A 24253-nucleotide genomic window follows, 5' to 3' on the forward strand; every position below is an offset into this window, starting at 1 on the left:
AAGCTGTTTAAATGCTTTTATTAATTAAACAATAAAGTATACAGTAGGCTATAAATAGCCTATGATCTCATCTGAATGTGTGAGTAACCTATACCAAATACAGATATAACATAATTTTGTCATTTGGATAGAATTCGTTTTTTGTTGTTGTTTTTAGGAAGAATGAGTTTTTAATATTTTCAATAAATTACCAATATGTCATCAATTCCTTGTTATTATAGACAAATCAAGTGATGTTAATGTTGATCCAGGTGACAGATGAGACAGGTGAGATTATTGTCCACTAGATGACAGTGTCCTCTACGGCACAGATGCATCTCCATCTCTACTGCCATCTATACTTGTGTGGCAACAGTTTTCCCAGACAAGGTGGTAAACAAATGACTATTCAACAGAAACAGTAATACGGTTTCTCCGGCGCTCTACTGTTGCACAGAGGAAGAAAAGCATGTGAAGACACAGGCTGGCCATAAGCAAAAAGCACATATTCCATTAGATTCCAAGGCACATGGAGCAAATCATATTAGATGAAGCACCACCGAGGTTCACTCTTTACAAATGCAAAATCATACTTCACACAGAGAACATTTCGGATGACGTATAGTCGGTGAGATTATAATGCGAGGGGCAGAGTGAGTGGTCCTTTGTTGCTTGAAGTCATAAAACATTCAACATACATTCCTCATAGGGCAACTCTACAGTGTTTTCCAGCAAGTGCACCTAATTATTAAAGCCTGGGAAAAATATAGCTGAACTGAATCTGTTGACATAATTGAGGGTGAGATTTTTCTCTCTCCCCCTGTGGTGTGTTCAGCAAAGATTTCTACTGCTTCCTCGCAGAGACAAATACTTCAAATGGCTGTATCATGCTTTTCTTTAAATCCACATTTGATAGACAACAGCGTAAGACTTGGAAAGGTAACTGACAAATACAGCAATAATACTGTAAGAGGAATTATAATACATTTAGGTTTAATTAATGGCAGAATTCATGGATTTATTCAGTCTTAAAAAGATTTCATTAAAGGCACTTGACAACTACTTTGCAAGTATTCGAAAATGGATGTCACTGATAATAAGGCACGTTTTGATATGGACGGTATATATAGGCTGTATTATACGTTTTCCATGGGCTATGAATGACTGTATACAGCGTCATGACAAATTAGGGGACTCCGTTAACTGCAACTCCCTGCATAGAGGACAGCGATGGACTTTGCTCAGACTCTCTCTCTCTCCGTCTATACACAGATCATGAGTGGAGTTGGCATCATGTCTGACTCCTTATCTTATGTCAACAAAACAAGATTGTTTAAGTCAATGTCATGTTCACAAACACATCTGTAATTCCCATGGGGAAAAAAGACCAGACAGAATATACAAACACACACTACATAATTACAGCAAAGTGGCTGATGTATAACATGCTGGTTGTTAGTCTTTGCCTTCACATTCAGGTCAATACCAAGCAGAGAGGCGTACATCCTTTTTTTGTTTTCGCTGGCCTGTCCTGACATGGAATGTGAATGGACAAACACAAAGAGACAAAATGGACAAAATTCATAAAAGTTCATATAAAGCTCTGGACACGCCAAAAGAGATGAGATAACGTCTTTGGAAATTATGGCAACCCCATTTTCCGGTACGGGGGTGGAATAATAACACTAATAATACAAAAATAAAATAAGGATCAAATTAAAGGCTGGTAAAGTTCATTCAGTGTTCAGTGGACTGCACACACAGACTTGGGCATCATCTTCCTTTAAATATAGTGATTTTGTGCTTGTCTGCCAGCAGCTGTGTGACGTTGTATTCATAATCTGCATCATGGACCCCTGTGTGTCGGAAAGCGCCGGCCAAGTGGTTCACCTCCCAGTAGTGGTGCCAGTTTCCATTCTGGTCTGCACCGAATCCAAACACACTGACCTGGAGTGTGCAGGGAACAAAAGCAATGTATGTCACCAGAGACCAGACCAAAACATCACTTGAACAGACTGTGGACGTTCAGGTTTTCACAACAGTTTTCACTCCAGATTAGTTTTTTTAATTGACAAGAAGTTCCCCATCTAAAGTTGCTCAATTCCACTGAGGAACATATTAGTTTATAATAGTTTTGACTCTGATGAAGACGCTGTCGCGTCAAAACGTTGGTCTGCACCTATTGAATTAAATTAATTTCCAGTGAATCGAGTGCTCTAGGTCCTTCTTGGGTTTACCCATTTATTTCTGTTGTTAATACTGTCCTGTCCTGAGAGCACTGACCTCCCTCTGTGGAGGGGCTGAAGCGCAAGAGACTCCTCTACCTTAACATTATATTAGTCTTGTTTATATTCTAGGACAGTGGTTCTCAAAATGGGCTCCGGGGACCCCCGGGGGTCCTAGAAGGGGTTCCCCAGCAAAAGGGAAACAATTTATTTTCACTATAATTCCATCCATAAGTAACACAATGACAGAATGTACTTTCTGTAATCAAACATCTAAAAGCAAAAATCTTATCAGATGGGGGTCCGTGGGCAAATTTGTGTCAGTTTACGGGTCCTCCAGGTGAAAAAGTTTGAGAACCACTGTTCTACTGTAGGTAATGCTAAATAAAAAAAGAAATAAAAAAGAAATCACAACATGCAATTCAAGGTTTGTATCAACTTACCTCATCACATATGTGAATAGCAAACAATAAGCTGAGGAAGCCGGTAGAAGGATATCGCCCGTGACCCTCCAGCCAAGTCTCATAGACGTACTTAAAAAAGGTGGGGCTGTAAATCAACACCTGCAAAACAGTCAGTATTGCGATTTACTGTGTATCGGCCTACTGACAGGTGGCTGATCCAGGCAGATATACCGCCGTTACAAAATACATCTACCTACCTGATGTGTGAGGTGATTATTCATGTGGTGCAATTTCACTGAAAACTATGCAATGGCCATGGTGTATGTAACTTTTGTATAATAAACAATAATAAATAAATGTATAGGAATAAAAACCTTTGACTCACCTTATCCTTGTTTGCCTTTATCCTGGATATAACTGGTATATATGTTCTGTAATGACAGAAAATAACAACATGCTTAAAATTACTTAACTTTTTTGTTCATTGCATTTAAAATAGGCAATTTTCCCCAGCACATGATTCTGCTTGTGCATATGTCTGCAATCACAGGAAAAGCATGCATGCATACGATTTTAATTTCTGCCATGCAATCTCACTGCTATGTCTGAAAACACATGTCAAGCGTCTGAATATTATGACGGTATGAGGGGGAAAAGAGCAGATGAAATATATCACCGCCAACGTGTTTACAAGTCATCGCACGGCAACATATGCCCGCTGTCAAACGCTCCCATCCATTCATCACATGACAGCGAGTGGCGCAGTGCTGTTCATCATCCTCGCACGGCCGTACGACACGCAAAGGAGAAACATGAGAATGGGAGAAGCGGTTTGAACAGACACGTGTCTGGCACTGGTGCGGGGGCCGCACTGCATTTGCATAATAAGAGGTTATTCGGGCCAGAGCAAGAGCTAGATGTATATATAAAAAAAACATGTATGCCACTTTGCACAAGGTTGAGAGTTGGAAAATGGAATTTGACACCATGCTCATGCAGACTTTAAAGGTGTTGGGTATGTGATACGAATGACCCCGAAAAATAATGATTACATGCTGATGCAGAATGGCAAGACACAATCCACTAAAATGCTTCCAATTGCAAGGTAAAAGCTGTTTTATGGTTGTAAGACAAGTGTGCACAGGTGGCTTAGCAGGAGTGAGTAACGTTACGGCCTTAATGGTTGCCATCACAATGCGGCTCATTAAAATTCCAAGATTACAGTGATTGGTCTCTAATGCCTCTTGCATATTCACAATTGTCTTCATAAATGTATAGGCTGTCATTTGATATATTGCCATGAGGACGCGGAGTTGGGGATGGGTGCAAAACGCTTCTAGGCCTCCAATCTTGTCGGGAATGAATATGAGCGTGATCGCTACAGTACATCGTAAACCCAACTATTTAAAATGGTGTTTAAATGAAAGCTTGCTCCCCGTCTTTCGATTCTTACCCACTTGGGCTCAACACACAGGCACTCTTGCATGGCAAAGGGCTTCTTAACGATCAGAATCTTAGAGAATTATTCATGTCGAAACTCAGTGCTGCAAAAATCGCAGTGTGAATTTGGATCAATACAGTGGGTGCGTGCCTTCATCAGGTTAGGGGCTCATTTACCCAGGCTAGAAAATGTGCAGCTCTGCTTGTTGGGCCAATGACTGCCACTGTAGTGATGTTTATTAATGCAGAATGATTGCTTTGGCACTGGTGGAAGACAATGAGTGCGTTTACATGCACACTAATAAACCGATCGTTATCTGTTTTATGGAGTTACCAGATTATTCAAGTGGTCATGCAAGCAGGCAGCATAGTCCGATATGCTTTATCGGATAAAGGCCGTTATCGTATTATGAGAAATCCCATAAGCAAGCTTTTTGCTGAATCATCTGTTTTATTCAGTGCATGGGCTTTGGTCTACCCTGACCAAATCCGGTACACACTGACACATGTACGGTTAAGCTCTGAGGTAGCATGAGTATTTTGCTGTCATTTCGCCCGTAGGTGGCGCTATAGCAAAGTCATGACTTTAAATGGCACATACACATCCATTGTATTTATATCTCCGTCATTGAGTAGAGTACAAACTTCATTCAAATGTCAAAATGCTCTGCGTGCCACAGGGACCACACTTGCATGTTGGTCCATATTGACACATTGACCTCAGAGTCCCCAGTGGTAATCGAATGCTTGTACCATGCACATTGCCGATTGGGCCTATATTTATACTGGATTAACGGCAAATGTAAGGGCAGGGGCATCGCGAGGGCAGCAAACAAACGCGATTAAATTTTCTTTTGAAAATGTAGCCTTTTCTAGTTGGTAATACCATTACTAATGCCACTGCATTCTTATTTTCTGGATCTCTAGCAGTCATCAGCTGGACAGTCTTACCCAGAATGAACGAGCTGATTGTGAAATTGACTGTTGTTGTTTTGTTTCAGTTATTTATTATTTTGTTCAAATTCTAAACACCTTTGGTCAGTATTGACAGCATTCCAATTTTATTCTGATTATTGATGCACATACTGGCTGTGAGCCGTATCAATAGGAATGGGTTTTACTCTATTTCTATGATGGTTTCAATAAAAATGACATCTGTAAGATACATACCGGTATACTGTTGTAGGATGTTTGTTTTCCCCAGTTTGATCTGAACTCGTTCCTAAAACTCTACACTCAATATGGGTGAAAATGTAGTGTATATTGAATTATTTTTTTGCGATAGCGGCCATATTGGTATTTTGCAAAGCAGAGTGCTCTAGATAGATTCAATCAGAAATCTGAGTATTTCAATGTGCTCAAAAAGCATAAAATAGACATCTTGGAAATATGCAAATATATAAATATGGTGATGCTCTCGGGCGCTCTCGCTAAATCATTAGAGCATGCCCTGGGCTACATCTGGACCAAATTCGGTGCTTTTAGACTGATTGGCACGAGAATATCCCTAAGGCCCTCGACTATGGAAGGTGATTATGGAGTGATCATGTTTATGACAAGAGAAGTGTGCACCGGTGGCATCAGAAGCATTTTAATGAACCTAGGAGGGTGAAAATAAAATCTACACATGCTTCCATCTTCATGCATTTGCGGATGAAGGTTTGAGCACTGCATGGAAAAACTGGAGCAAGCATCTCCCCAGAGGCTACAACTCTCAACTCACAGAAGGAAAATGCAGAAAAGTACAAAAAAAAAAGAAAAAAGTAAACAGGCACACCCACTGTTTTATGGTGCCTGTAGTCAATGCACTAACGATCCACTGCAGGTCCAGAGTCTTGAAGGGGATCAGCACCAGGCTGGTGGTGTTGTCCAGGTCGATGGCACTCTCTGGGTACATGACGTGATGTGTTGTTCTGGCGCCCACGTCTTCTTCAAACCCAGCGGTGGGAGCCTGGTTCATTCTGCAGGACAAGGTAACAGAGATTTTAGTTTTAGGGTAAAAAAAAAAAAGGTATGTTGTTTTCAATTTTGGATCATTATTTTGACCTCTTAAACTCTTTCTGGGACACACCTACAGTTGAGTTTCGTTTCACCCAAGATCAGAAAAATCTGGCTTCTGTTCTAATGATCATCCCTTATCTACCAATGGTGTTTTTTGTTGCACTGGTTTTCACACACACACCTACTGTATAATTATAGCCTAGGTAAACCCATCCCCCATGTGACCTGCTCTCAGGCTTACCCTGCTCTCAGTCACTACTGTAGGTGTGTAGTGACTGAGAGCAGGTCTGAGAGCAGGTCACGTGGAGGCTGGGTTTACCCAGGCTAGTATAATTAGACCAGTGGATGCTGAGCCATGCCAAACCAGGCCTGACAAGTACCACATTTTGAGATTATTTCTTTGCCCCATTTTATAATGTGTTGGATTGAATACCCCAAACAACAATGCGAAACAATCCAATGTCCATTTGGACAGGTGGGCACAACAATTTACGAGGTGTCCCCAGGTGTCCCTATTATTCTGTCCAACAATATTTTCTCAAGCTGGAACAGTAATTGGCTGATAGGTTTGACAGCACAGCTGGCTTCGGCCACCTGCAGGAAGTGAGACACACGAGCAACATCAACAAACTGACCCACATTTGACTGGCATCACCTGTTGTGATGCTCCAATCAGTGCAATATCAGCCTCCTCATTATCTGCTTTGAGTTGGCAGCTACATAAGAGATTGGCATTTTCTGCCTGAACCTGACAGGATTCAGTGCCCTCCCCCAAATAACTATTTTTGACTATGAATAAGGCTATTTTACGGTTGCTGCAAACTTCCTGCTTTTTTGTATTCCAGCTACAGAGACAGCGGAAAGCCTGGAATATTGGCCGTCGCCCCCAGAATCTGATCGTCGTGAGACCGATAGACGATGGGTTCAGATATTGCCAAACCTATCTATAAAAAAGATACATAGATTGCCTCAGAAATGGAGAGAAGGTGGCGAGAGAGTGATTCAACTTGGAAGGTGCACATTTTCTTTTGTAGACTAGTTTAGTGAAGTTATGTCAGCTCTTACTGATTGTGGATTCTGTTAGATTGCTGTCTCTCTGAGGAGCACGAATCTGGCCAGACACACTGTGATGTGACGCTCACCTGGCTTGTCCAAACCCAGCTCCATGATGCCACTGACTCTCAGCTAGCATTGTCTCAGTAGTATAGTGCAGTCTTTGGCAGAACGCAGCCTTTCATTCAGAGCGGACATTGAAATGGGCAGCTCCCCCATAATGGTAACTATCCAGGGCTTTTGCAATCGCTCAGGACTTGGATCCCTTCCTTGCAGCGCCCATAAAAAAGTGTGGCAATAAGAGCCAAGGCACACCATCCGAGGTATCTGCCAGTATATGTAAAGAAGGCATCACTTTAATGGGACAGGACCTTCAAGCACAGATTATACTGCAGGTGCAAAAGGCAAAGTCTTTTCTTATTGCTGTCAATTCCACTCGTCCTGATCTAATGTTGATCAGTGGATTCCATACGCAGCTCATTCTCTTCTTCTTGTAGGGGCAAGCAGTATCGACTGCTGTACGGAGGCCAATATTTCAGACTGGTCCAATCCATATTCAAATTCAGCTCTATTCCCCCCAGCACTGGGAGATTGAAACAGCTGGACTTCCAGCAAGCTAAAACATTAACTGTGAGAGGCCTTTACCTTAATTACACAAATATCCAGGACATCTGAGTAAAATAGCCAAAGACGAAACACTACAACCACACCAGATGAAGTGCACTTTGTCCCATATTATGAAAAATACGTTTTTTCTTGCCCATGCATATAGACTTTAGTCATCCTTCAACCTAACAACCCGCAGAATTTGAAAAGTGAATGCCTCTGTATTGTTGCCCAAGCCTCCTTCCTGGGAAAACACGAGCTTCTACAAGCCATTTTGATTTGGCTCCCAAACAATGTGATGTCACGACAGGAGCAATTTGCATATTTGCAATTTTTTTAAGACATGTTCTGTCACAGAGTTTTCTTCTACAAGGAAGGAGCTGCCGTGGAGGTGTTGGAGTTTTTCTGTGTCTGCACCCTCCCTCCTCACCATCAGGTGGCCAATCAGAGCAGCGCCCTCATTATCAGAGCATCCCTGCCCACTCAGAACAGCTCATAGTTACTGTAATGAGGGGAGAAACAGAGATGATGAGAGGCTCCACAGATGTTGGATTTTTTTCCCTCCAAACAATCAGAATCAACATCTCTGTGAATCGTTTGAAATTCTGTAGGCCCTATAAAGTGGATTTGAACTCAAGTTCAAATCCACTCCACAGCTGTCACCATGGTGATAGCTGTGGAGTTGATTATCTCGCTTAAAGATTTTGTCACGCGTCTTTGTGATAAATCTGGGGAATTTCAAGCCAGAGCAAAATAAATAACAAAATCAGGTCTGTAACACCCCTCCCAGGGAAGTGCAAAACCAGGCCACATGACTCCGACACACTAGTTTCTCACTAGAGGAGAGAGATTTTGAGTTGAAGTTGTTTTACTGAGGATAAATAACCCGAACGGTGCATTAGAGCAGAGAAATGAAGCCAACAAGGAGATGTGCCAATACTTTGGATTTCATTCCAAACTTTGGCGAGTCTGAAAATATGAAATATAGGCCTTCAAGCCAGCCAGGTTGCAATTTACAGTGATATACAGCAATGATCTAGATGACAATTTTCCAGAAGAACTCGTATAGTTTTTGCATTTCTTTACATTGTGTTACCACAAAATCATTCCTTTTTTCTCAGGGAGAAGGTCCATAAATTTCCCCCAAAAGTGGATCACAAGATAAAACCGGGCCTGGTCAAAAATATACTTCGGACTTAAACATTCGGTAAGCAGGGTCTTAACCAGCTGCCTCTGTCCCTGGAATATGACTTGGTGCATAAGATGAACGTCACCAAGCTCATCAATGAATTACTCCACTTCAAAGAAGAGGAGGAAGATTCATGCATTATTTGTGAGTCGGACATTTTAATGCTCTAATACACATCAATGTTCAATCGTATATGTCGTCGTTTGATTCAGTCTCGTGAGGCGGCCTAACGTTGTGTGCATTATAGGCTGTTGTTGTGATGTCTTACGCGTGGGAGTTTGAGGCGGTGTTGACATTACTGTGAGTGTACTGTCTGTTAAGAGCATTGTGGGTGTGTGCGGGTGTGTTTTGTCATGCAATTCCAGTACTGCTTGAATAGGCCAATTTTATTCAATGTGAGTGACTGAAGTAGTGACTGAACTAGCCTATGATGCTATCATGTTTTTCCTCTGCATTCTCAAAAGATACAGTAGCCGGTTGCTTACTATAATGTTGATGAATGGTTATTGGTGTCTTCACTTTCAAGTCAGTGGATTACTCTACCAGCAGGATATCCTCTGCATTTACTGAGCGTTCATTCTGCATTTTTTTTTCCCGACATTATTTTTTCATCCGTTTGGTTCATCCAATAGGGGCCTCAAAGCGCTTATATAGCCTTGGGCTGCAATATTCCATAACACGGCCCTGCGATTGCATCTACAAGGTCCGGACCACTCACATAGCATGTAATAGCTGACTAACACACTGAAGGTCAATAGTATATTTTCAGCACTACCTCATTTTGTAGTGTGTGAGCGGTTCACTAGTTAAATGCCGTTACCCCATACACACATTTTATATCATAGCTCGAGTGAAAAAGGCAGATGGACCTACTGTATCTCTTCAAAATGCCTGTCCCGTTTGAGATGCCTGATAATCATAATGAAGAATGATCACTGTGCACGTTATTATGAGGTAAGTGGAGCGGCGCAGGCAGATTGCGGCAGCAGCGGCAGCGGCGGGGGGAGATGGAGGCAACGGGTCTCAGGTGAGGTGTTAAAGCTTGTGGCGTTGTAATTAACAGGTTGAATGCTGACCCTGGATCAGTGATGACATAGTGTTTGGGAACAGCGGGGTAGTCTGCTTGTGTAGCTATATAGAGGTTTTAAAGCTACTAACAACCACGTCTGGACATGGAGGTCCACTGGAGAATTGGCTGTGTGTAAATAATACTAATCGGGCATAAAAAAGAGACACACCCCAAAAAGATCCTTGCGGGGTGGGTGTACCGGTATGTAGAGGTTTTAAGTAAAAGTGAATAGTCTGATAGACGCGGATTTGTTTCCAGAGTTTTAGCTTGACAGTTGACCTTTTGGCAACGTTACCTAACGAACAAGCCAGCAGAAAATGTAACAATGTAAGTAAGTGTGTGTTGAAGTTTGTGCCAATAGATCTAGCCCCACTCCTTCTTAGTTCACATGATTCCTGGTGGGGTCTGCACCCGAGTCGGCATAGTTGGAGATATGAGGGCTTGTTTGCCAAATGTCCGTGGATTTGCTCCAGAAAATCTGGCCAGTTTATTGTGAGTTTATTTTACTACTTGCATGTGTGAAATCTCACGGGGCAGTGGGTTGGTTTGGCTCCAATCAGGCTTCATTTGGTTTGATCAAAGTTCTTTATTATTTCATTGTGTGACTTGAGTGTTTTCATATCAGTGCAGGCATTGTTACACTCTGCTTACTGTAAATCGCAGGGCTGTAGTGCTCTAGTCTGTTACAGAAGTCCGGCATGCCATCCGTGGTTGGTCAATTCATATGTCTGTCATGCCTCTTTTTTTGCCTCAGGGGTGGGTGTTAACCACTTTTAAAGAGTTGTGTTGCCTACTTAGTACAGAAAGCCAGAGGTTTTCAAAGTGGGAGGCGGGGCTCCCCAGAGGGCCTCCAAACAGTTTCAGGGGAGGCTCAGTGAAGAAAAGTGAAAAAATATTCCATTACTTATTACATTAGTTATCAAAAGGAGATCACATATAATAGCCTAAATGTGTACGAGTCCCAGAGACAGAAACTAATAAATGCCTTCAGACAGACCTTTTTTGATTTGATGTAGTCTGAAGTCAAACAGTAATATCAGGCTATCTTGGCTCAATTATTGAGTGTCTATGCGGGGGGAGGGGGGTTCCAGGCTGTGTCCGAGGGCGAGGGGGGTTCCAGGCTGTGTCCGAGGGCCAAGGGGAGGCACGCAGTGTCAGACTTTGAAAAGCCCTGCCCTAAACCTACATGACATGAAAATGATGTCTTACTCCTACTCCTACTTCATAAATTACTATGATCTTTGAAAACATTTCAGGTGCACTGTAACAGTAATAATGCACCTGATTGGAAAAATAAGCTTTCAGGTGTCTATATAAACGGTGTAGTTTCAAAGCACATTGCTGCCACTATCTTTTATCTGTCCATAATCAGAGGTTGATGATGTAGGAAGAGGCACTTATGGGGATCATTCCGGTGGTTAATGTGCCCCTCAGTAGCACATCATTGTGGTAATAACATTCTCAGAGTCAAAGGTTCCTGCTCGGAATCTCGTAAAAGTGTTTAAGGAACGTCATTATTAGTGCGTGGCAAAACTCGGGAACAGAGCTGACGCTAGAAAGCTTATGCCGTCTGTGTGATGTTCTGTGAAAGTCCCGGCCTGTTTGAAAACCAATTTCAAAAGAGGGATTTTGATTTTCAATCACGGACGTTGAGTCAGGAATGTGACGTGCCTGCGTATTGCATCTGCCAGCTTTCAGATCCATCTTAATGAAGTTATTTGCTGGGACTTGCGCTATCGTGTCGAATAAGAGCTTGGCTGACGTTCGATCCAGCGCAGTAAATATGAATGATGAAACGATCTCACATTCAAGACAGCCTAATTATTTTTAAATAAATATATTGGTGCGGCCGTAGCACATACAGCACTACTTACAGAATGTGTTTAGACCTGATTAGATGCCTTTAAAAGAGACTGTGTGATTGTACTCCTTTTTAACTACAAATTCACTTTTGTCTGGACTAGAGCGAGAGCAAGGTTTCACAACAATCAGATTTCTGAACAGAGAGTTGCCCTCAAGCGTGTTGCTCAAGTCTTATGAAATACACACCTCACCTCAGTGTTATACTATTCATGGACTATTTTGTCCCCCCCCCCTTATTTTGGATTCTCCTCAATTGCAGCCTACTTGGTCAATTCCCCCTGCTGTCCCTGCCGATCTGTGGAGAGTTGTAGACTCGCACATGCTTCCTCCGATGCATGCGCAGTCGCCAGACGCTTCTTTTCACCTGAGAGCGAGGAGTTTCGTGGGAGGATCATGCTATTCCCCCCAGTTCCCCTCCCTCCACACAGGTGCCCTGACCTGCCAGAGGAGGCACTATTGCAGTGACCGGTCCAGGACACATACCCTTAAACTGGCTTCGCACCCGCGCAGACATGGCCAATTGTGCCTGTATGGATGGACGGAGGTAACACGGGGGCTCGAACCGGCGATCCTCGTGTTGGTAGGCAGGGAATCTACCACTGCACTACCCGGAGGCCCCCTTCACACAGCATTGTTGTGTGCTCTAGAAGTGTTTGAGAAAATTATCATAACAAAACAGATGAAAATAATAGATTTGGAGTATTCAAAAGCTTCTCCTAAATGCCTTGAGGCAGCTGCAAACAAGAGAGCGGAGTTTGTCGCACTCTTTAATCTGTCACACCAATTGCAGCTCTGCAGAGAAACAATCGGAAGGGAAAAGATGGAAAACAACGACAAGAAGATTTTCCGGGGGACGCGGGTATATTTTTCTATTGTTTATAGTTGATAGTTATATGCATTGTGATGAAGTCGAGCTCATTTGGACATCAAAGTGCAAACAATGATTCTGACTGGATTGGATTTGTGGTCCGTGCAGCATCTGCTGGATCTCTTTCCCACATCGCAGGTTCAACTTGAAGGCTGCAGGGCTGGAAGCATCGAGCAAAGCCCAAATCAATTCCTGAATTCTTGCTTAATGAGATGGAAGAGTGCTGCAGACTGCTAACTTTGAAGACCACCAAGTATAATAACTCACAAATGATGGCTTTAAGGAAGCAGTGGCGAGATGCAGGTGGTTGTAGTAACTTTGTCTTGAGCAACAATTGCATTTAACATTTTATTATGAAACATTCAAACGGCAGTTCAAAAACTGCACGGAAACACTGCGGAGGTATTGTGAGCAGGTGCAGAGATTGAAAACCAATGCTTTTCAAATAGCCACATCGCAATCTGCCCAGATCCTCTAAAGCCTCGTTTATAGACTATTGTGAATATTGAACTGCATAGGGCCTATTGTCTCCAGCTTGTTGTTTGCTCAGCATATTGCAGCAGGGAAATAAGAGTGGAGTAATAAAAACAGCCTCTGCCTTTTCTGTTGGTGTAAGAGTAAGCTCAGTGGCACATACATAATGGCATTTCTCTAAAGGATAGGCTATTTGAAGCACTAATAATAACTCATGATAAATACTAAATTGTGGTTTAAATTGGAGTTTTTATTCTTCAAATTATTTAACTGATATGACAGTGTAGTAGATACACTTTTCTTTTTGCCATCTTAGTGCAATCCATACAGTTTTCCAGATTGCAGATACACATTTACATTTTAGGCATTCAGTGCTTTTATCCAGAGCAACTTCCAAGCAGCTAAAATTATTAGGATTTTATCTTATGAATATGATTTTAGAGTTGAAGACATATATAGAGACGGTGTGATCACAACACTAGTGCCTGTGCTGCAGCATATAATGCAAGTGAGGAAAATAAAATAACTACAATTGTTTTGTGTGTGTGTGTGTGTGTGTGTGTGTGTGTGTGTGTGTGTGTGTGTGTGTGTGTACTAGATGAATAATAGAACAGAAACAAATTAGACTCAATTAAATAATGCAGCACAATGGAAAAGAACAAACAAAACAAAAATCAACCCACACAAGAAAGGTGTGTGTGTGTGTGTGTGTGTGTGTGTGTGTGTGTGTGTGTGTGTGTGTGTGTGTGTGTGTGTGTGTGTGTGTGTGTGTGTGTGTGTGTGTAGGTGTGCATGCGTGCGTGCGTGTGTGTGTAAATGGTTTGGTTTAGCAGAATACTGATTGAAAATATATGGTTATATGGTGCAGAACCTGTGAAAGAGAAGGTAGGTCATCTAGTTCATAGAACTTATTTATATTGTGTGCACAGTTTGGAATTCACCGTAAAGGGAATGTATGCATGAAAGGGGGGGAAATAGCATTTTTGATGTTAAAAACAGATGGTCTCAGCCTGTGGAGTAAAGGTGTGGAACAGTGGATATAAAAATATTAAATATCCCAAAGCACATTTCCTGCAGTATTGTTGCATGGCTCTTAATTTACCAGCGCGGGGCTTTGTCAACTTGCTGTGACAAGTTTCCTCTGTATGAAGCCACATTACTGCACTTATCTAATGGCCAGTTGCCGCTGTGACAGCAGCATGGCATTGCCTACCAATTCACTGATCATGTGACAGGAAGGGACGGCATCAAGACAAGAGTTATTGCTTTGCTATTAGCAGAATATTCCTCTGCAGTCTATGGACATAGGTTGTGTTTGCTAGTTAGTGCGTCATCACATTAGGAGTCATGTTTGATCGCAAGCCATGCTGTCTTAGTTATGTTAGAACAAATAGTGCGGACACCCGGCTAGTGCAGCGCAGCAGTAGATTCCCCGCCTACCAACACAAGGGTCACATGTTCGAGCCCCCATGTTACCTCCGCCTTGGTCGGGCGTAAAATAAATAGCACAGCAGATGGAAGATGTGTCTATGTATGTCTATTATTTTTTCTCCCTAATTCTAACCATACAGTAGAACTGACTCCTTAATCACCTACGACTGCAGAGACCCGGGTTCAAGTCCCGGCAGCGGTACTTCCGGCTTGGTCAGATGTTCCTACAGACACAATTGGCCGTGTCTGCGGGTGGGAAGCCGGTGGGGTATGTGTCCTGGTCGTTGCACGAGTGCCTCCTCCGGTCGGTCGGCGCATCTGTTCTGGGGGGGAGGGGAACTGGGGGGAATAGCGTGATCCTCGCCCCATCCTGCCGGTGAAACTGATTGCTGTCAGGTGGGCTGGCGACTGCACATGTATCGGAGGAAGCACGTGCTAGTCTACAACACTCGTTGGGCAGAGGGGATCGGCAGAGGGGGTGGAGCAACGACCGGGACAGCAGAGGGAATCGGCCAAGTACAACTGGGGAGAAAATGGGAGAAAAATCTGGGAATAAAGAAGAAGAACTGACTCCTAACTTACCTTATGATGAGGTCATTGGAGTCGATGAGGCGGCCGTAGTGCGCCCCCTTCAGGTTCCCGGAGTTCCCCACCACGGCGCAGGTGCGGCAGCGCCCGGGGCCCGCGTCGGCGTACAACGCCTCGTCGCCGGGAATGACCGCGAACAGCTCCTCCACCACGTTGCTGAAGTTAGCCGGGTGCCTCTCCACCTGCAGCCACTGGTGACACAGCAGAGACACACAGACAGCCTCAGAGCAAAGCCGCGGAGTGATTGAACAGGGGCAGTGGAGCTGGCGTCGAGCCCGAGACGCAGAGCTCATTTCTGGGATAACCTCGGGGACGGTTTAGCGCCACACGTGGGGTTTCTCTTCTCGGCCTTGCCCTCTGCTTATGGCAACGCTTTGTACTCACACAGGCAGACAGGGAATGCAGGTCTGTGTTTATGTTTCTTTACACATGCATGTGTAAAGAAACACCAGGCATCTGGACACCAGGCATCTGGTTGCATCATATGTACAGGAATTTGATGTGTTAGTTGTAACTGGAATTAGGCTGACATGATGCTGATATTAGCCTTTTATTATCATGATATAGATACATAGATAGATAGATAGATAGATAGATATATAGATAGATAGATAGATAGATAGATAGATAGATACTGTAGATAGATAGATAGATAGATAGATAGATAGATAGATAGATAGATAGATAGATAGATAGATAGATAGATAGATAGATAGATAGATAGATAGATAGATAGATGTATACTGTAGATAGATAGATAGATAGATAGATAGATAGATAGATAGATAGATAGATAGATAGATAGATAGATAGATAGATAGATACGGTAGATAGATTTGATCGATCGCTAGATAGATACATGAAAAATAATCCTATATAAATAGATAAAATAAAAAGTAGAAAGTGCAGCTTATAAAGAGCATTATAAGAGCACAAACAGCTTGTCATTATCATTGTTGTTGGCCTGGGTTTCACTGACGAGTTTTAGTGTCTCATGGTCTAAATGCTGTCTCAGAGGCTTTTCCACCCTGCCAATAAAATTCTGGCCAAAACACTGAATACATTTTTAGATTTTTTTTGGCACGAAAATGCTCGCTTTCAAAGGTTTTTAATACGGTCACAAAGTTTTGCTTCAATCTAAAAAAAAAAATCAGCTCCAGCGCTGGCCTTCAAAAACCGGTCGAGCCTGTCGACCTCAATGGCACGTCTTGACAAGAAACCGTTTTTTTCTCAGAGGGTCTATAGTGATTTACTGACGTGTCAGCGTTGACATGTGTGAACAAAGTCACCTCGTGTCTGCAATAAGAACACGCGGGCACACCTGGAGGTCGCGCGCGCGGGGCCTCGTCTGGCAGCACGGTGGCCGGGACCATCTGGCCCGGCTACTGCTCACATGTGACATTTTCCTCGTCCAGCAGCTCCCCGTGAGAAGCATTTCCCGGAATGAGTAGTGACAGGAGGCACCCTTGCAGTAATTCTTCTATTCTTGCCTCTAATTGGACGTGGTGTGAGGTAAATGTGAGAACAACTACGGCACTGGACTCCGTCCAGACTAAGGTAGGGTAATTGTGCGCCATCAATTCTGTGAATAGGCCTTTGTTCATTCTCAGTGTAACTCCGATCATGGCGTACCCAGGAAGTCTTTTGTCTTGATTTAATTAAGTTAAGTCGAGTACATCATCAGTAATGTAGTCGAGGCCTGAATTCTAACTTATAGCAAAGCGATCTTTAAAGGACAAATCCACTCCCAGCACGTATTTGTTCATAAACGGCTATTGGCGATGTCTCTTGCATTCCTGGGTGCATTTAGTTGTTTATTTTATTTGATCATGTTCAGATATTTCCAATGCAGCTCCAATGGGGTTTGATAGCAGAGAATGCTTCAACTATAAAACATGAGCGGGAAACGGCTTTGTTGTCAGTCCCTCAGAATCAGAGAGGGAGAGATTCTTTCTAACCTCACAATTTTGCGCCGACGTTCAACAATCACACAGGGAGAAATCCACTGTAGAAGAGACACAGAGGCCAATTCCTCCACAGACCGTAGCAGAAAATAGACCAGAATGCACTGCAGCCACAAGGCATGCTGGGGTTTGTGGACGAGGCGTGACTCTGTCTCCAACCACACATACAAACCGCAGTAAGGTTATTGATATAGGTTATTTAGTGGACATTCATTTTTCTCCCCAATTGTACTTGGCCAATTCCCCCCGCTGTCCCGGTCATTGATCCAGCCCCTTTCCCGATCTGGGGAGAGTTGTAGACTAGTACAGGCTCATTGCTCCCTCCGATACATGTGCAGTCGCCAGCCGCTTCTTTTCACCTGACAGCGAGGAATTTCACCGGCAGGACGTAGCACATGGGAGGATCACGCTATTCCGCCCATGTTCCCCTCCCCCTGAGGCACTAGTGCAGCGACCAGGACTCATAGCCCACCAGCTTCCCACCTGCGGACACGGCCAATTGTGTCTGTAGGAGCGTCTCACCAAGCTGCAAGTACCGCTGCCGGGAATTGGACCCGGGTCTTCCCTGTGGTACTATTATAGGGGAGTGCTTTTACCTCTACTCTATCCAGATGCCGCAGTGGAGGACACTGATTTTTCTTCTATAACTTATACAGCACACAATGTAAAACACACTCTTCTATAACTTATACAGCACACAATGTAAAACACACTACTGAATAATATATTTGTGAATACTAGGCGAGGAAGAACTTTTCACCCACTGGTTTCAGTATTTTACAAAATCCACAGAATATCCAACTTCCGATACCAAGTTAACTTTACTCTGGTCACGTACGACGTGACGTACGGTCACATCTTCTCTGGGGCTTGTCGAAAGGCATTCCGCTATAGGAAATTGCAAAGTGAAATAGATGAGGTAGGATGAAGGAGAGTGGGTTCACAAATGCAAATGACAACACAAAATAACTCCTAGAATACACAGAACAACATCAATTGGTTATAACAGTGTAAGAGCATCATGCGGGGGGTGGACTTTTCCTGTAATGAGCACTTATAAGAAGTGGACATCTGATATATGAATTAAAGGTGAGATAAAACTAATCATGTTAATATAAAATGATTGCACCACGCTGGATGTAATTAAAAGGCTAATTGAAGCCACAGATAGCAGAGGGCAAATGTATGTAAATGAAGTGGTATGCCATCGCCTATTAGCACAGATTACTGACCGCATTCCTCTTGTCAGCTATGGATCAGGGAGAAGTGGTGAGAAAAGGCAATAATTTACATATCATCCCACTTGTTCAATGTGAACAAATTCTGCGTGGGAGCCGGGCTTCACAACTTGAGCCTGGTGAAGATCTCTCGGATTTGAGGCGATCGATGTGACGAAAACACGCCTCTCGAGAGCGCCGTGTCCATGTGTGTGTGTGTGATCTGAATGTGTTTCTTTATTTATCCTCTTACCAGAGATGAGAAGTAATTAAGTACAAATACTTCATTACTATACTTAAGTAGGATTTTCAGGTATCTGTTAGTACCGTAGTTTACTGTATTTATTTTTGGCCAGCGCAAGCAGGCCCTATATCTGGCTATGTCCAGTCCAATTTGCGTGCCGATTTTGAGTGCCAATTTGGGTGACGATTTGAGCGAGTCATAGTTAATTTATTAAAGTCTGAAGTTGCCAACTGTCTGGACCCCTTACAGCTTATAGGGAGGGGCGCAGCACAGAGGATGCTGTGGTCTGTGTGTCACACATCAGCAAGCACTTAGAAGACCCTAAGGCTTACGTTCGTATTTTATTTGCCTTTATTTTCTATTTAACTGGTTTTATTCTCTCTTAACTCAAAGGTCTCAACAGGTTAAAGTTAACTTAAAGTTAACAGTGCTGCCAAATTTTGCAGCACTGGCGTGCCGCAAGGCATTGTGAGCTCACCTTTCCTCTTCACAGCGTATACCAACGACTATAGAAGCAGCCATCCAAGCAACTTTGTTATCAAATTCTCTGATGACACTGCCATTATCAGTCTGCTGCGTGGCGATGAATGCCCTTTGGTGTACCATAGAGAGATATCTAAATTCGAATCATGGTGCTCGAGTAACCACCTTATTTTAAACACAAAGAAAACTAAAGAAATCCCAGGGCTGTGAGAGCTCATGACCCAGTGGTAATAGATAGAGATAGTGTAATTGAGCAGGTTTAGTTCATATAAGTATCTGGGGATCCAGATGGACAACATGCTTAAATGGAACGCGCATGTTGACTACTTGTGCGCGAAGCTGGCACAACGTCTCCACTTTTTGCGCAGACTAAGATTGTTCGGTGTTCGCACCAGCATTTTGTCCACTTTCTATAACACCGTACTAGAAAGCTTAATCAGATATGGCATGGCCGTATGGTTTGGGACTCTCACTGTACAGCTCAAATCGAGAGTCATGAGGATGGTAAAAACTGCCATGAAGGTGATCGGCCGCAAGGATTATCCGACACTTCAGTCCATCTTCGAAAATAAAGTAATCAATCTGGCAAATAGAGTTCTGATTGATCCAAACTATATCCTCTACTCTGAGTACGAGATGCTACCTTCGGGCAGACGGTTCAGAGCCAGCCGCTGTAAAAGCAACAGATATGGTCTCTCCTTCCTTCCAACTTCTATTGCACTGCTGAATAGACAGCGAGCCCCTTCCTCACGGGTGTAACACCTGCACTGATGGAAGTGCCAGGAATATGATGGCACCTGTCTTTTCTTGTTTTTTTCTCTAGTCCCTCCTGTGGTTTCTCTTTGCTTTTATTTCGCTATGGTTTTATGCTTTTATGCTTTTAATTATTTTATTATTTTACATGATAGTGCGATTAGGGCCAGTGTAATAAGGGTTGGTGCAATTTTCTCGCCTAAAACAGGCACCCCTAGTTTCACCCGGGTTCCGTGCAATGCTTTGTCTAAATGTCACTGTTGTCTTGTTGTCATGTTGTTGTTCTCTTTGATGGTGTATGTTACTGTTGATGGTTATGCTGTAATGCACTTGATGCCCAAGACAAATTTCCCCTCGAGGACAATAAAGTTGATCTGATCTGATCTGCTACAACAACAGGCTCGTGAATGCTTTATCGCGCTGACTATGCTAGGTTCCGACCCAGCCTTGTTTTCTGGTACTTTGCACTTAGCCTTGTTTTCTGGTACTTTGCACTTAGCCTTGTTTTCTGGTACTTTGCACTTAGCCTTGTTTTCTGGTACTTTGCACTCCTTACATCTTCAAAACAGGATAGTTACTTTAGTTTTAATATGACATAAGTTTCACTTAGCTTTGCACAGAAACAGCCGGTAGAAATACTTTTTTACTTTATTACATTTCAGAGCCTGTACTTTTTTTTTAACTTTTACTTGAGTAAGCAAGTTGAATCAGTACTCTAGTAACTGTACTTCCACTTAAGTAAATAATGTGTACTTTTCCCATCTGTTCAGAATTGTATCTATCTAACTATCTAGCAAACTCACCCATAAACTGTAAAATGGCACAGTTTATTTTTGACTGTAGCCCTGGCCTCTGTCTTGGCCAATTTGACAAAACATTTAAAGAAAAGTTTTTAAAGTTTTGGTCTGAGTGAAATGTTCTATGGTTTCTCCAGATTCTAAATATAGTATGAACCGTTTGGTTTGACCAAGTAAAACAATTTTTAAAAGCATTTTACGAAATGTCTATGGGAAAGTAAAATCTCTGGTTCACGTTCACTTTTGACACTTTCATCATCGTCTCGGCCTCTTACCTGCCACCATCTGAAGGTTTCGTCAGTCAGGGCGCTGTTCTCCCGGGTCATGAGAGGGTGAACCGAGAGGTTGAAGCGCTCGGCGAACCACGGGTCGTCCTCCGCCTCCGCCACGCACCGGCGACAGGCACACGGGCCCTTGGCGAAGAGGTTGTCCGAGATGCGGAAGGCGTACTTGAAGAAGTCGAGCGATGTGTAGTTGAACAGGAAGGTTGCCAGTGTAATGATGCAGAGGACGGCAATAGCCCTCATTCTCCTCCGCTTGAGTAGAGACATGATCGGAATCAGTTAGTTGGGAACTTTGGGAGCACGAGAGATGAAACTGGGCGTCGGCGATGAATCAATAGTCCGAAAGGTGTAAGTAATAAAGGCACCCACTATCATATCAAGAGGAGCGTCATATCATGGAGTGATACGCCATGCTTAAACTGTTCTTGTTAAACTTCCTACGAGTCTCTCATGATTGAAATAAAGGCAGGCAGTTCCACAGTGGAGGAGGACCCAGCAGTGTTCTGTCAGCTTGACCGCTCCAGCAGACTCCCAGACTTACAATGTTGACTCTATGGGGTCAATGACTGATATGTCGTCCAGTCTTTGTATAATGATCCATCTAAAAAAAAAAAGAGCAAACAAGACGATTTGTGAGAACACACAGGGAAAATTCAGAATAATAACAGCCTGTGATTGTGAAACTCTAATAGCGTTTAACTTTAAGTACCGTATTCCAAGAAGTGGGAATTCTGTTAGACGTTCCTGTAATTTCACAATCCTTATAGTCCCTGGGTGACACTCTCAATGTGTGTGCGTTAGCTCCTGTGCACATTTTCTCCATATGATTGTAAAAAATGTTAGATTTGCTCAAATGTTACGCTGCCCTGACTCACGGCTTCGAGACAAAATGCCAAACATCGAAAATGACTTTGCGGCATAGTGCTCAAACGATGGTGGAAGTCATTTCTGTGTTCCTGGAGCAAGCAGTGACCTTCTGAGCATTTGCCAGTCTGTTTAATCACTCCCACGCCCCACTGTTAGGCATGAGTAATGTAAAGAGATGCACCCTGAGGTAACTTTACACACTTGAACTAAATTGGAAACAATCTTTAGTTTGCTGAGGGAAAAAAATGCTAATGCAGAGATATGATACAGAAAACACTACTTACATTTTAGGTGCCCTTGTCAATGTGATGAGTGGCACCCAGCCACTATTGCTTGATTGTCTTATCCAATTTGCAAGTTTAAATGGATCCAATTTAAAAGTCAAATAGCTGTTTTGTTTTAAGCGCTAAACCCACACCCACCCATGATAGAGCCTATATAGTCTCATCTACACTCTACAGCAATATAGGCTACGTGACAGAGATGTGCGTGTTAAATATGTATAGTGTAGGATCACACTATAGGGTTTTCAGAGGGAGGCTTTCCATAACGATAAAGCAGGTGGACCTCCTCGGGTTTCGCTTCCGACATGAAAAGGCCGTCTCTGCTTTTAAACAGGGTCTGGATTTCATTTTGGATGTGCAGCTGTGCTTAGACCCCCAGAAATACTTCTTTTTTATTTAGCTAATATACCAGATCCACGTTCCAGATAAAGCGCTATCATCGCAACGCAGAGCCAGAAACATATTAGAAAAACTAACCCTAAAAAACTAACACTCAACCTGCCTTTTTGCTCTTAACAATTTAGAGTGAGCGATCTGTTTGGAAGATTTGCGGAGGTAAAACTCTATTACGAAGACAGAAAGGGCTGCAGGTCTTTCCTGATTAGAAATTGATCAGGTCATTCAAATTCCACCCTGGAGGGAAGCAGAAGAGGATTGGATTTAAGGCTGATGGAGAGAGAGAATATTCAACGACACTCGAGCTCGTCTGTTGATTTCATTCTGGCAATCAGAGCAGAAAAAAAACTCCGCCGCAGAAGCCGTCGTCCGCTGCTCGGCAGCCGATTTGCATACGACGCCAAGGTCGGGTTATCGTTTAAGGCGGCAAGTTTGACAAGGATACCTAGGGACACGCATAATGGACACTTCAGTGACTGCTTGTGCAAGAGCCAGGCCGGTGAGTCCACTCAGCCCTGAAGGCCCTTGGCATCGAGGGGCCAGGTAGACGAGAGACGTGTCGGCGGAAACAGATGGCGACTCCCCGCGTCTGACAACACGGCAGACCGTCGTCAATCCCGTTGGCCCACCTTGTGCCACTGAAGGTCGGTGACCTCCGCACCCATCAAAGTTCACCGAGCTGAGACAGCAAAGCGTCTGTTCAGACTTCAGAGAGGAGGAGGTGGAGGGGAGAAAGAGAGGGGGCGGCGAGCACTAGGATATATATATATATATATATATATATATATATATATATATATATATATATATAAAAAGTGTGTTAGATGTGGTTTTCGCCCTAATCTTCGGTTTTGAGAAGTCATTAACTTTGCGGGGATGTACAGTAAAGTGTTTTTCCTTGGTGTTCTGTGGAAATTGTTTTTCTGTCCGTTTCTCACAAGCAATTTCAGACAGAATTCGGCGGCTCTGAAAAAACCCTCCAGAGCCGAGAGCTACGCTTGCTGAGCCGAAGCCAGGTTTCCACATCCAATGCAACTGAACCCTCTACAAAGTAACGTCCACATTTAGAGGGGAGTTGAAATGAACGTGACAGCCTCAATCTGCAGTCCACATTTGTGAACATGAACATCTGAGCCATTATCAACATCCGGTATCCGAAACTGCACCACAGAGAGCGAATAGGAAAAAGATGTTAAAGGCGGGAATCCCGTGGGATTTTCTGTGAGATTTCTCTTTCATTACTAATAATATCACTACAGAATGAAAGATTCGCTGTGGTTGTGTTCCCCCCCATATCTTCAGTGCCTACTGCCCAGGTGGGGTATCTCGTCGTAAGGGCCTTTCTGTCTGTGTGGAGTTTGCATGTTCTCCCCGTGCTCCCCCAGGGGGGTTCCTCCGTATATAACCCACCCCACTAAAAACATGCAGAAGACCAGATCGTCATCGTCATCCGACCAGTGACGACAACATCCGAAGTCGGTCCCCGGGCGCTGTACGAGAAAGCGACCACTGCTCCTGGCCTGCCCCAGGAGGAAAGGACAAAGCCAGGATGGGTTAAATGCAGAGGACAAATTTCACCGGCCACCATCAGCATGTGTGTGTTGTGGCCCTCCGTGCATGTGTTGTAGTGTGTTGTGTGACAATAAAAAGACGGGCTGCCGTCTGAAAATCGTCGTTTTTTTTTTAAACAGTGTTCCAGGAGCATTCAGGCCTTTACAGGTGGGATCATCTAGATCAGTGGTTCCCAACCTTTTTTGCCTTATGTATCCCATGT

General features: G+C 43.4%; 1 protein-coding gene across 1 annotated transcript; it reads right to left on the minus strand.

Annotated features, from left to right (window-relative positions):
• Positions 1 to 1752: 1752 nt before the first annotated feature.
• LOC310785789 (CMP-N-acetylneuraminate-beta-galactosamide-alpha-2,3-sialyltransferase 1-like) lies at positions 1753 to 21199 on the minus strand (the record flags this gene model as incomplete). The annotated part of the gene is made up of 6 exons (XM_083646940.1): positions 1753 to 1926; positions 2648 to 2767; positions 2994 to 3039; positions 5830 to 6009; positions 15185 to 15381; positions 20924 to 21199. The coding sequence occupies 6 exons, from the start codon at positions 21197 to 21199 to the stop codon at positions 1753 to 1755; spliced, it is 993 nt and encodes a 330-aa protein (XP_083503066.1).
• Positions 21200 to 24253: the final 3054 nt, after the last annotated feature.

This window comes from Poromitra crassiceps (genome assembly GCF_964638095.1).
Source record: "Poromitra crassiceps genome assembly, chromosome: 11".
Taxonomy (NCBI): domain Eukaryota; kingdom Metazoa; phylum Chordata; class Actinopteri; order Beryciformes; family Melamphaidae; genus Poromitra; species Poromitra crassiceps.